We start from the raw sequence: 15,187 nt of genomic DNA, 5'->3' as shown, positions 1-15,187 counted from the left end.
AAACTTAACATATACCAAGTTATGCTTCTAATGTTTATCTTCTAATATGTTTCACTCTTACTTCACAAAAATTACTCATAAATACCTGACATAGTTTTCAACTAATAATTTAGTTGTTCCAAGATCTTATTTAAAACTCAGTTCATTTCAAATTCAGTACCGTGGACCATTTTTATAGAAAAGTTTTTTGAAAAATATTATTAAAAATAAAACTCTTCTAAACTTCTTCTAAGAACAATTCAAAAGAGGATCTAAACGATTTCTATTAGAAAATAACTTCGATCTTAAAAATTTTTAATTATCTAAAAATTTAAATTATCTAAAATAATTAAAGTGAAAAAAGTCATCATGACTCTTTTATTTTGATTTTCTTCTTATTTTTTTCTTATAAAAATGAAAAATAAATAGCTAAACGAAAAAATATATATCTTATTATACGATTTACTACTTGTAATATATTGTGCTTTACTGAATAATTTTCAACCGGTAAACTTTTATTTGTTTCATAAACTGAAGGCGACAATGTATACGGGGATCGGCGATAAGACAATATGCGGCTTCTTCTTGCTCCGGCCATTTATTATATACGTACGACCTTTCTTATTGTGAATTTTATTAAAAGGCAAAGTAAAATAAAATAATATATATATATATATATATATATATATATATATATATATATATATATATATATATATATATATATATATATATATATATATATGTATATATATATATATATATATATATATATGTATATATATATATATATACATACATATATATATACATATATATATACATACATATATATACATATATACATATATATATATATATATATATATATACATATATATATGTATATACATACATACATACATATATATATATATATATATATATATATATATATATATATATATATATATATATATATATATATATATATATATATATATATATATACACATAGTAAACCATCGCTAAATTACATCAAAAAACAAACTTAATTTTAATATAGATCATTCTCAAATAAAATATAAGTTTACACTCGTTATAAAATATATACAAAATAACTAATGAGAACATCCAATGCAGCATTAGACAAATGTACTCATCTAAAAAACTGCAATTAAAAGTCATAACTAAGCATATGATATGAAAATAAGCGTAACAAAAAATATGAATTGTTCTAACTTTAAATTTAATGCCAATTTTTGGTTACCTAAATGTAAAATGTTTTTATAAACATAGTCAAACGATAACTTTAAATAAATTTTTAAATAACCACGTGAAGATCGTTATCCAAATGCTTGTCTCAAAAAATCATTTCCATTTTGGTCATTTGGGCAGCTAAATTCCAGTCACACGTGACTATTTAATTTCGAGAGATCGTCAAAACCAGGTGGAGGAGATTCGCAAGGAGTTGAACCTGTGCCGTTGTATTTTTCAAGTCGTAACTTTAAAATTATTTCCGAATACAGAGGCAAGTTGCGTTTTCTTATTAACTCTAAATACTCGCACTCGCGTAATGATAAAACTTTATAAAGCTTTCTCGCAGATAATCCACGAAATACGACAAACACAATAGTTAGCAAGTGATTGAGGAGAAGTACAAGAAGACCTATAATTGAAATCACTATTCCAAGCACAAGTAAGAACCAAACTACTATTAAACAATACTGATAAAGAATATTTTGTGACATCTCGCAGAGAAATCGGTAATGATTTGCAACGGAATGCTTAATGTCTTTAGATGACTCGTAAAGCTCACAGTATCCAAACGGAGGTAATAACTCATTCCCAGGCTTCGGAAAACTACGTGCACCCATATAATCATAGGCAACAGAGTTTGGAAGTTTAGACCAAAGTAACCATTGTGACCCTAAATTTTGGGCGGTAAATAAATTAAAAAACGCCTTAAAATTAAATTAGCAAAACTTAGACATCAAATATAGTTTTCTTTATTAATAAAATAAATAATAAAATAAAAATAATAAAATAAAAATAATAAAATAAAATAACTTTTAATTTATTTGTATATTTATTTTATATTTAAATTTATTTATAAATTTATTGTGTAATAAATAATATATTTTTTTTCATTTATCATTGGGGTCGTCCATAAAGGACGTCATTCAGAATTTAATTAATAACCGGTAGTAGAAGTTTATTGGATCCCTTTCGCGGAGGTTTTCATCTAAAATACAGCGCTATATTACTCTTAAAGTCTCTGCGGACGAGAGGCAACATTCTCCTGCTTCTTGCCATTAGTTAAACTTAAAGTGACGTACTTTATGGATGACTATAAATTATAGTAAATAACTGTAGTTAAAAATTGTCATATAAAAAAATACCGTAATTTTTGAACTTTCCCAAAAATATTTTATCAGTAAGTATAAACGAAATAATATTCACAAATACGTAGAGCGATTTTATAATGTAATTGTACAAAATCCGCAACCAAAGTCGAGATTTGGAACTTGTTTTTCTATTAAAATAACTGTTTAATATGGCGTCGGCTGTGGAACCGTTTGACTTTACAGTTTTTTTTAAGCTTATCAGATCTTCGTTAGCAAACAAATGCAAAACATATGGCAGATAAAAACATAATGCCATTGCTCCGATGTAGAAAGGAAACCATTGATACTAAAAAAGTAATATATTAAAATTTTAAAAAAACGAATTCTACCAAAAGTAAACTATAGGTTGAAAAACTAAGCTCAGTAAACACAGCAAACATGGCGTCTTTTAAAAGCTGTGTTTGTGTTTGCTGGGAGTAAATTTTTTAGAAACTTTTTAGAACAGTGGTTATTCATTTAAACGTAACTTTGTTTGGACAAATTACAAATTTTATGAAAAAACTACAAATTGAAAATAATTAATATTGATTTTGATCTCGACCTCTAGAGTAAATTGATTATTATGAACAACTGTTTTTATAATTTTAAATGTATTAATTCTGTAATAATCGTATTATTTATTTTTTTAAATTTTATTGTAATTTTAAGGTATTACGATAACTTTTATAAATTAAATGAAAAAAGATTGAATATAACTTAATGTCACCTGGAGGAAAAAAGTCTTTGTCAATGGCTTGCAACCGCTGAAAACCTTTGAATTGATCATTACCGGGCAGGGTCTTCCGTCCTCATAAGTACCGTCCATATCAATATCTTTAGGAATTCCTAAAATTTTCCATTAACTTCAAATAAATTTACTGAAAACAATAAAAAAAGTCATTGTCGGTGCAACTATATATGGAAAGTTCACTGGTGTTGTAGCTTATGCCGATGATATTATACTTTTTAGCTCTACTATATCTGACCTAGAAAAGCTTATAAGAATATGTAGAGTAATTTCAGCGAACAGCTTACAAAACGCAAACCTTGAAATTCTTTTTTTTATCTCTGACTCCGTCAAAATACGGTTTGGCTATCCGTGCTCCATAATTCATGTAATGACTCGAACGAGCAAACCATATTGCACAGAAACAATTATAGTATAAATAATTGGTTGCCACGCTAATCTGTGGTTTGGAGGTCAAAAAAATTTAAAGCCAACTAGATTTTATTAAAGCAACTTCCACATTTACACTCTAGGTGGTTAAATAGAAACTATTAGTCAAAATTCTACGAAATCATTAAGGGTTAAAAAAAAGTAATAAAGAAAGAACCAGTATTAAAAAAAAATTTGTTTAAATTAATGTTTGTGTTAACTTTATTTTAAACTAATTAGTTTTATTACTTAAGACTTTGATAGTTAACTTTATATATATACCTCTTTATTTTCATTATGTAGCATGTTTCATCCAATATTGCAAATCAGTTGATGCATGTTATTTGAAGTTGCTGCATCGGTTTATTTAAACATGTTTTCAGAGTGAAAATACTCACATAGCAAAATAAAGTAAACATAAGTGCAGATAGTAAAAAACTAGAATTTGTTATTGATATGTGCAAATACGAATTTTAGAAACATTTTTTGTTGTTGTTGCTAAATTACTATCTCTTCCATATTTGATCATCAAAAAAATGGGTTTAAAACAGGAAATATCCTGAGCAAATTACATTCGCTTAGCAGCTATTAAGGCTATTTACAAGAGTCGTTTATTGAAATTTAATTTAACGAAAGTAACAGAAAGCGTTATAGCCGACTCGGTTTTGTAACTAAGTGGCGTCTTCAGATTGTTAACGACTAAGATTCATTATGCTGTCCGTTGATGATCATTAAATGGCTTTATCATTAGTTCGTGACAGGTATGCCGAAAATATCTTTTAGCGTTCAAAATAATTATTTTTCAAACTTAAGAAAAACTTAACATTTTCATGTCAGATTTTTTTATGAATAACAAACTCCATTCCATTCGCCTTATAAAATTCGCCAAAAACCTTATAAAATTTATACTGGCAAAATTTTATATTCGCATAAAAAAACACATGGGTTGTTCCTGTACAGCATTCACCGCGGTTTTTTAAAAAAAAAATCGGCATTTGACACTAAAATTCGTGGTTTTGGAGTTTTCTCCAGCATTACTGGTTGGTGACCATCAGTTAGACTAAAATATTAGTTGATGACGATAAGATGGATTTTATTGTTCAGCGGTAATTATTGTATTGATTTTTTAGCTAGGTGGTAAATTGCCTGATTAAATTGAATGAAACATGGCACAACTTTTACGTGCGCAAGATAAAATTAGTTTGTATCGTAAATAAAATTTGGGTAAAGATTAACGTAAAGTATTAATAAAAACGTTTCCGAAAAGTTTTATGCTAATAAAATATTTGGGTGTGGAAAGGGAGGGACTCTATATCGCGGTGAATATTACTAAGGACGAACACATTGTTTACATTTTTGTGGCTAAAAATAAAAATAATTTCATAAATGAAACACCTGGTTTAACCCCGTGAATTTCAGTTGGAATGAAATTGTATTTCGCTAAAAAAATAAAGGAGAATCTTTTTTTTTCCCAAATATTTCAGAGTTATCTTTAATCCTAAAGATAAAATAAGAAACACTTTAGCTTTGAGAACTAAAGTTAAATTTTGTGAAATTTTTGTTGTTGTTATCTTTCAACATTTTTTAGGGAACTCTTACATGCTCTAAAACTGCTGCATAGTTAATTAATGTTTAATTAACAATACGTTTATCATTCATAATAGGTGTTTACTTAATATTGGTAATTGTAATTTTTGCAGCAACCCTACTGTACAAGTACTACTTGTTAACAAGCTTAAAATGTAAAAGTTTATTTTAAAATATTGGATTTTGATTAATTTTAATGAACGCTGACTTATATAGGATAGAAATAAATATATAGAGTCAGAAACTTAAAACACTGAAAAAATATGAAATGAGAACTATAACGCTAAAAACATGTGGTGCAATTAGAAAGGGAAAAAAAATTAGTCATAATTTTGACTTACCATAATAACTAACGCTGTCAACACGTTCTTTAAGTTCATCGTAAACATAAACGCCCTGAATCCAACATGCTGAGGAAACAAAACTTGAACTCACAGTGGCAGAAGACGGTACAACACAATTTACGGAATCCTAGAATTAAGAAATAAAGAAAACCTATTGAAATAATGTCCTCTCTCCATATACCGCTCGTTTTCCGTTCTATAAATCTATTACATGCAGAAAAAAAACTGAACAAAAACCGTACCTTAAACCAATTAATACACATAACAGTTGAGCAGACCAATAACAGTTTCATTACTAGGACTCGGTTAAATTGATCAGTGAAGCCATCGGAACGATATTTAATCTTGATGGAGAGCAGTTTTTTTAACTCCCCAGCAATCATTTTGTCGATTTTTACGAAAAAAATCGAATAAAATAATTTCTCTTGCTTTTTTCAATACTTTCTCTGAACAAAATCAAAAACTTTAAACAGAATAGATCTTAAATATTTAATAAATTGCTCATAAAAAAAATGATATTGAGTTAATATAAACCAGATATAGAAAAGAGCTTGTATTCAGCGATGATAAATCCATGCTGTAAACCGATATTTGAAACAAAAATGGGTGGAATAATTTGTTTTACTAAAATCAAATCAGTCGAAATTACAAAAATATATCAATTTGTAACTGACAGTTTTCAGAAAAACTTGATAGCGTTTTTTTTGTTTTGTTTTTTTTTTCAATCGAGCGCCAAATTCGAAAACCACTCAAGTTGTAACTCAGCATGAGTGAAAAAGTGCAAAAATTAAAAAGAAAAAAAAATGTAACTTTTTTTAAGAAAAAAATGTAACATTTGCATTTTTTTTTTAATTTTTGAGTTTTTAAAATCTCTGCGGTACATAATTTCCAACAAAAAGCATTTGATTTAAAAAAAAAAAAAGAAACTTACTTGTTAAAAACTTTTTTTTTCAAAACATTTAAGTAATAAATCATGAGGTTACAAATTCTAACTTTTTAAAAATTGAGATAAAAGCCAATGTTGTCATTTTAACAAACCAATAAAAAAAATAGGAAAATTAATTCATTTTTGTTTTAAAAATCTCTATAAAATAATGCATCAGAAAAGTTCACTATAAATTACTTGATGTACATCCGACACGCACCATCGATCACTGAAAGAGACACATGCTTATTTCAAAAGACGGGTGTGTTTTATCTTACGGAAAATTCAAACAATTCTATTGTTTTATTATACAGCCATAAAAAGCAAGCACGTTTTTTCCAACACAATCGGTATTTGTGTCGTTTTCTAAACTATTTCAATGGACGTTTTTTACTTTCAATGATTCAATTAAAACCAAAAATAGCTAATAAAATGAATCTTTTCAACATTAATTTTTGTTTATTTGTTTAAAAATCTTACGCAAGTATATTTTGCTAACTAATATAAAATTCGGTAGCCAAGCCATCGGATTTTGGAGGTTAATTTTTTTTTATCTAACGCTTGCTTTGGTTTAGATAAAAGAGTAGAACTATTTCAAATTGTTATTTATCTACAATTTTCAACTTTTTAAATGATCAATTTTTCTCAATCACTTTTATTTTTTGTGGTTTGCACAGTACCTTGACTTGTTATAAAATTGTTTATGTTTACATTTGGCATAATCGCAAACTTTTTCACACAAATATCTGCGGTTTTGCAAGGCGGATCAGGTCGTTTACCCAAATTGGGTTGAATAGCTTTTACAAAAGTATATTGTTCTGTCTCTAAATATTTGTTTTTATCCATACAAATCCATGACCGCTCCGAGCTCACTAAGGGCTTGAGGAAAAATTAATATTTGGAGGCCTCTCTTTTTAGAGGGTTGCAAATTTTATAAGGTTTTTTTTAATAAATTTTTGAACGCTGAGAGATTATTATACGACATTTAAATTTTATCGATGAATACAAATTAAATTGAGAAAAAATAGTATCATTGATTCTTAACACACACGTAAAATCTAATGCTCGTCTTAAAAAAAAAAAAAATCAAGCTTTAGGAGAGATATAGAACGAGAGATAGTCAAACCGCGTACGTATTCGATGTCTTCGGACTCGATGTTGACACCCACTCATATCTTGTACGTATTTTTAAGTTTTTATATGACCCTTCCCTCAACCATACATGCGAACGTACTTTATGAAAGACCCCTAATTATAAACATATAAATATTAGAAGTTGGTTAAAACTCCTAATTTTATATGTTTATACTAATTTTATACTTTGATGCTTAATCTCAAATATCAAAAAATGCTACATCCGCCCCTGAACTCTTTATGTTTCATTGAGATAAATAGTGATTAGACATTTACTTACGATTATAAGGCGCGGACTGAGGCTGTAAATCCTACTGGAAAGGGAAAAGGGTGGGGCGCTTTTCGGGCGGAAAAGTGGTAGAAATTGGTTGGGGTGTTTAGCTTTTATAAGTTACAATATTCGCCCATATGAAGTTTTTTTTTCAATTAATATGATAAGAATATGATTAGATAAAACAACAATTCGAAAGTTCAAAGTTCATTCAGGCTTACAATAAAATTTAGTCTTTCATGTTACTTATGCATGAAATAATTGATATGCATGATTGTTATGCAGACAATAGTACTAATAATAACAATAATAGTAGTAATAATAACTTGTATTTATAATGTAACTAATTACAATCTCTCAACATTATTTATGGAAGCAAAATCTTTGATAACTCTACTGAACTTTGCACAAATAGACAATATCCTACACAACGTTTAAAGTTCTGAAAATCTCAATTCTCAAATCAAATTCTTATTTTTAGTGGCATTTGTTGAAGTATCTGAGTTCAATTCTTCTGAGTCACCGTCACTAGGACTCGCTGCAAAATCATCTCGTAGTGTTTTTGAGAGCCCATCAAAGTTAATAGCAAAGCTATGCAATTAAGACCACAATCTGTCAGAACAAAGATTAGTTAGTTGAGAAATTTTTGCAAGACTTTCTTCTGGAATACCATCATTTCAACAATTTCTTTAAAACGTCTGGGATCTAAACATGCAGTGCCTCTAATGGTGTCTCTGATAACTGTGAATCATCCATGGTAATCTGATCAATTGCTTTACGGAAAATTTCCACTCTAAAAAAATAAGGAGGATGTTATCAAAGGCAAGTTCCCCTGCCATACATTTCTTTTGATGAACTCGCTCTACACGCAACTCCATTTCAACTTCTGAATCAAGTTCACTAGCATTGAGGAGCGTGTTATTTTCTTCAACAAATAAAAGAATGTCTAAGAATGGACATTTTGAAAGACAATATTTTTCAAAATGTCCATTCTGAGACATTCTTTTATTTGTTGAAGAAAATAACACCCTCCTCAATGCTAGTGAACTTAATTCAGAAGTTGAAATCTGCAGTTCTAGTTTTGCTGACTCCACTTTATTCCAAACACTTAAATAATTCAGATCTCTTGTTTGCAAATAATTGGAAACTTGTTGCAGGGTAGTGTTTTTACACGGAGAAGCAGAAAGGCTGCAAGAAGCATACCGAATCGACACCATTTTTCATACCGTCCTGTGGCTTTAAATGTTAATTTTGCATCGAATCTTGACAACATACAATTTGTATAATTACCACATGTGGTGTATCATAAATTCCAAGAATTCATTCAAATGAATGCTTGAATGAAATTCATTTAAACATTCTTATTCCTACTCATGATCCACATGATATTTGGGCACGCGAAGTTTTTTCTTAAAAACACAGAGGTTCTAAAAAAGTAGTAAAAGTGCTCATATTACCCAGACCACTTGGTAATATGACTTTAATAAAAGGTGCTATTTTTGTAAAATATGAGCATGCTCAAATTACATAGTGTTTTTCATTAAAATTACCTAGTTTAAAGTCCTAAAATAGCAGTGGTTTTAATGCTTTTTGAATAAAAACAAAACATAGTAAAAAAATTAAATATTTTAATAATACTAAATATTTTTCTGTAATTTAGATTTAAAAATTCTGAATTTTTATCGTTAAAAGGTTTGAGTTAATAAAATTGAAAAAATAACAAAGTAATTTTTTTTATTTTTTTTGTTGCGGAAAACATAGTAGTATGTTTCAACAAAAAGTGGTTCAAAATTTGATCTTTTAATTATAAGTTTTGTTAATAATGAATCATTATATTCCAAAAATTAGTTTTAATTGTCATGTTGGTATTTTTTTATATAATCAATATTATTATTTTGAGCTAATTTAAAGTGCTCATATTACCAAGTGGTCTTGGTAATATGAGCACTTTTGCTACTTTTTTAGAACCTCTGTGTTTTTAAGAAAAAATTTCGGGTGCCCAAATATCTATGTGGATTATGATTAGGGATCCCTAAAAATTGTTTATTCGCAAAAATTTTCGCTCAAGGTGCTCATAATACCCTTATTGACCCTACTGAAAGTTTATTATTTGCAATCCAGTCATTTACTTTTTATAATTCTTTGTTAGATATTCTAAACAGGTCTTTCATATTACTGTTTGAATAAAAAAAATTGGAATCATCAGCAAATAAAATAATGTTAAAATTTTGGATACTAAATATAAATCATTTATATAGAATAGGAATAACAGTGGGCCTAAGATTGATCCCTGGGAATCGCCCCATTTCTGTTTCATTTGCTGCATATATTAGGTATTGTTTTTTATTTGACAGGTAACTTATATATATATATATATATATATATATATATATATATATATATATATATATATATGTATATATATATATATATATATATATATATATATATATATATATATATATATTAAAATATTTTAAATGAAAAAATTTACTTTATAATGGAACTTGAAGTTTCATGCCATTCAGCAATCATCAGCCATATTATTCAAGTATAAAATAAAAACCGATATAAAAAATACAAATTTAGCGTTGCAACGGCATCTGACTCAATTGTTCGTGATCCGATATTTCTAATCGCCGGAATCAAAGTTAGAAAGTAAAACTTTTTTCATATGCCTACAAGCAGAAACCAATTCACTTTTTTTATTAAGTAGCAAACCACTATCAAAATTCATAATAAAATATTTTTCACTGATGCAAAGTTTACACTTTTTTGCAGATGGATTACAAGATTGGCATCTTTTAATTATGTTCCACTTAATTATAGGCATGTTACCTGCGTCTTTATGTTTCCAGATTTCCTTGGAAAGTTCTGTATTATTTCTATACCTGGTTGCATTAAATGATTTAAGGTGGTTTTCAAATCTGAGCTTGAATACGTTTTCACTAATACCGATGCAAGATTTTTCCGTAAGACTGGGATTAGGTGATGCTAAAGTGGCTTTATATACAACGTTTTTTGATAGACATTCATTATTTAATGGGCATGCAGTATTCTTAATGCAGTTGCAATTTATATCATTAGCGGTGAGTTTGTTGCGCAAAATTTGTTGGTTGTGTGAATTAATAATAGATCAAATATTTGGCATGCAGCTGTAACTAACTTTTATTGTGTTTCTGTTGAAAATTTTGTGGAGCTTATGATGTAATGGAAAATGCAAATCAATTAAGTTTAAGAAAAGGTGTCCAATTTCTGTTACCACATTTTTACTGAAAAGAGGATTAAACCATATTAAATTTTTTTTTCGTTTATTAGTATTAGAAGGATTTAGATTTGAATGATATTGGAGATTGGTGTGAAATCCAGACTTGCGTCTTTATAAATAGGAGCAGTCTTTTGAAAAATTTTTTCGCTTAAAGAATTGGAAGATAATTTATGTTCAACTGAGGTTGGTAATTGTTTTAAAATGCTTGGTGGATGGTTATAACTAGCATGGATATAATTTAGCGTACTATCAGGTTTATGGTAAGGTTGAAAAGTGCAGTTATTAAGATCAAATGTAACATCAAGGTAGTTAACAAATTTCATATTAGATTGAATGGAAATACAGAGGTTGTATTGTATTGTAATATTTGAGTAAAATGCTTCTTAATTTTTTCCATTTTTGGACCGCTTGCGTTTTAAAACACGGCTAAGCCATCGTCTCTATATAATCCAAAATCAAATTTTTTATAAAATTGCGAAATCTGGAAGAGAAGAAAAATACCAACTAACTCGCATACTTTCGCTCCATCAAATGCACCCATGGTAACATTAAACAAACCACTCGATTTTTTAATCATATGATATGTAACATGATTTAAACAGTAATTAAATTTAATTAGGTTAATTAAAAGATACCAATCTTATAATCTATCTGCAAAAAAGTGTAACCTTTGCATCAGTGAAAAATATTTTATTATGAATTTTGATAGTGGTTTGCTACTTAATAAAAAAAGTGAATTGGTTTCTGCTTGTAGGCATAGGAAAAAATTTTTACTTTTTAACTTTGATTCCGGCGATTAGAAATATCGGATCACAAACACTTGACGTCAGATGCCGTTGCAACGCTAAATTTGTATTTTTTATATCGGTTTTTATTTTATACTTGAATAATATGGCTGATGATTGCTGAATGGCATGAAACTTCAAGTTCCATTATAAAGTTGTATTTTTTCATTTAAAATATTTTAATATTATTTGATCTATTTTTTTCAAAAAGATATTGATCACTCTTAAACAGACGAGAGTTGTATTTCCAGCAGTATACAACATTTATCAATAAAAATGTATATTACAAGATATACAAGATATCGTATACAAAAGATTTTAATTAAAAAATTATACAATTATGGTATAGGGGTATCACTAATGATTGAATTTCATCCTATATTTAAAATCGTATTCAGTCTATCCCGATTAATGGGTTTGAATTCACAAATCAATTTATTAAGTATGTTGTTTCAGAGACTTCTGCTTTAGGGCTTTTACTGTTTTCAATATGTGTTAAAAATTTGTCTCACTCTATAAATAAATCGATTGTTCATCATTTCGCTATTATCTTCAATGACTTTCATTTTATATGTGATACGACATTTATCTTCTATGCATTAGTAAAATACTAGCACAACTTGGTAAAAAAGGCAATTCAGATCTCCATCATTAGTGTCATTAGTTAAATAGGTTACTATTTAGTCAATGACATAAGGGATAAATTTCTCTAAATATAAATAAAATTGAATTTACTATTTTTCACCCTCCAAATAGGTTTGATAATGATAATGAGAAAATTAGAAATAATGGTAAAATATTTTTCCCTTCTAAATATACAAAATACCTCACGGTATTTCTTGACAAAAGTAGTAGTAACATGATAGTTTTTCAACTATAAACTAAAGTTTAGTGCAATTTATATGGCCACAATGCATGGTCACACTTATTTTAAAGTTTTAAACCCACGCCAAATTCATATTAATGGAGTTTCACGGTGTAATCAAAAAATATGGTATTTATTTGGTAAAATAAGGTTAACTTGTAAATAAATTTAATTAAACTTATGAAAGAAAGTTTAAAGAGTGGTTGGAAATGCCAGTCACGAGATTCGAAAGTATGAATCTGGTGCTCTAAAAAGAAGAAAAATTGAAACAAACAGTATTCCTTTGTAAACAGACAGATGCTCGAAATAATTATTTTAAAGTTTTCTGTGATAGTAATAATTTTACTGATGGAGAAAATTTAAGTGGATCTTTATATCTAGTTGGCAGCGAAGTTGTCAATCGGTCTCTAAAAAGTGAGCATAACATATTCTTGACTCAGGTTGTTACTAATGAAGGAAGTGCTTTCACCGGAATTACAGATGTAGAACATAAAGACACAGTTGAAAATTATTGTCTGAGAGTGACATTTTAACGACTGATGATGTAAGTTTGCGTGAACTTGTTGGAAAAAACAATAACAATGGCAATAATGTAGCTTCTGATATTGTAGCTTCTAATAATCAAAAACAAATTATTGACACCCAAGAACAAACACCCATTAGGCGATGACCGTGTACCGCGACCTGAATACCTCAGTGATTACAACTGCTTGAGTTTTATCAAATAAGATAAATATATATATATATGTATATATATGTATATATATATATATATATATATATATATATATATATATATATATATATATATATATATATATATACATATATATATATATATATATATATATATATATGTATATTTATTTTTATCAAACAAGATAAGATATATATATATATGTTTTTTTTTTTTTTCTTTAAATTTTCACAACTACATATTAATTACAAATTTTTTACACTGCAATATTATAAAGAAATTGTACTTCCTAAACAAAAAAAATACATTTTACAAAATACCGTTAAGTATAGGAAGCAATAATTAGGTATGCTATGACTTGATAAGAAGGGTTTTGTTGTTGTAGGGAACTCGTAGAAGACTGAGATTAGTCTTATCATCGATAATATATATATATATATATATATATATATATATATATATATATATATATATATATATATATATATATATATATATATATATATATATATATATATATATATATATATATATATATATATATATATATATATATATATATATATATATATATATGTATATTTATTTATTTGTTTTTATCAAACAAGACGGAAAAAAACACATACTGAAACTTTTTAGTCCTTGTGTAATAAAAAATAAAAAGTTCAAAAAGTTCTCGACCGAGAGGTAATCCACTGTTATTCAGAGTGGTAGCCCTCTTATCAAATATAAAATCATTTGTAAATCATTGATGATAATGACCACACCTTATTCAACTGACCAACTTGCAGCTCTAGCAGCAAACTGGCCAGGCCTTGGTCAAGGTAACCATTCAGCTGCTACTCAAAAGCTTGATGCTACGATATCAAAACTAATAGCCACAGTCAGCATGCTTCTCACCCGCGTATCTGTTCTTGAAACTGAAAATATTACTCTAAAAGCAAATCTTTTTCAACAGCCAAAGTCAGCATCTCCGAGCTTGACCACAACTCTTAACTGGGCAACCGCAGTCAAACACGGTTCAGAAGCCAATAAAGCAATTATCACAGCAGTCAACGAAAATGCTAAAATTGTAGAAACAAAATCAAAAAGAGTTATAGTTGTCGGTCTTCCAAAATCCTTTGACAATAATCAGAGGCTAATTTCAGTTCAAAGTGTGCTTAAAAAACTTAGCTATAATGTTGCATTCAAAGTTGTTGGGCATTTCCTAAAAAAGATCAACAACAGCACCAGTTTAACTACAATAGCAGCTGAACCAAATGAATTGATTATCATTGAGTTTGACTCGAATGAGCACCGCAATGTCTTATCTAATGCAAATCTCTTATCTAATGCAAAGCGACTTGCCTCAATAGATGAATTAAAATCTGTCTACATTCGCCCAGACCGTACACCTCTTGAACAAGAAACATTCAACAACTTAAACAAAAAGCGTGCAAATGAAAATGCAGAACTATTGGCAAAAGATTTACTTGACAAACCCTTTCGATTTGTCATCCGCAGCGAAAAAATCAAATGCATTGACACATCCAAAACAGTCAACATCAATGGAAGAGAGAGGAATCCATTTCTCAAATGGAAATTAGCCGCTGAAGCCATTCAGTCGCTCTAAACATCTCACTAGTTCAACATTCTCTAACGAGACCACTCTTCCATCAAATTTTCTGATCTTTTGTGCTTCTACACCAATGCAACCTCCCTCAATCCAATAAAACTCATCAAGCTGTCCTTACTTGCAGAAAACAACTTTTTTGGCATTATTTTAATCACCGAGACATGGCTCAATGACCAATCAACTCCCTCTCTTCAG

General features: G+C 28.3%; 1 protein-coding gene across 3 annotated transcripts; it reads right to left on the bottom strand.

The window, feature by feature from the left end:
- Positions 1-1,013: 1,013 nt before the first annotated feature.
- On the bottom strand, positions 1,014-6,617 carry LOC100203416 (uncharacterized). 3 transcript variants are annotated; one of them, XM_065809961.1, is made up of 6 exons: positions 6,364-6,617; positions 5,675-5,878; positions 5,430-5,559; positions 3,073-3,191; positions 2,361-2,652; positions 1,014-1,888 (listed from the first exon to the last, which is right to left on the bottom strand). In XM_065809961.1, exons 2-6 carry the CDS (start codon positions 5,813-5,815, stop codon positions 1,368-1,370), a joined length of 1,203 nt encoding a protein of 400 aa, XP_065666033.1. In that variant the 5' UTR covers positions 5,816-5,878; positions 6,364-6,617; the 3' UTR covers positions 1,014-1,367. The 3 variants fall into 3 exon arrangements, with proteins under 3 accessions (XP_065666033.1, XP_065666035.1, XP_065666034.1); XM_065809963.1 differs by having other exon boundaries at positions 6,556-6,577; XM_065809962.1 differs by lacking the exon at positions 6,364-6,617 and adding an exon at positions 5,967-6,190.
- Positions 6,618-15,187: the final 8,570 nt, after the last annotated feature.

Source organism: Hydra vulgaris, chromosome 11 (genome assembly GCF_038396675.1).
Source record: "Hydra vulgaris chromosome 11, alternate assembly HydraT2T_AEP".
NCBI classification, from domain to species: Eukaryota; Metazoa; Cnidaria; class Hydrozoa; order Anthoathecata; family Hydridae; genus Hydra; species Hydra vulgaris.
Note: the sequence above shows the minus strand (reverse complement) of the source record. Positions and strands in the feature narration are given on the sequence as shown.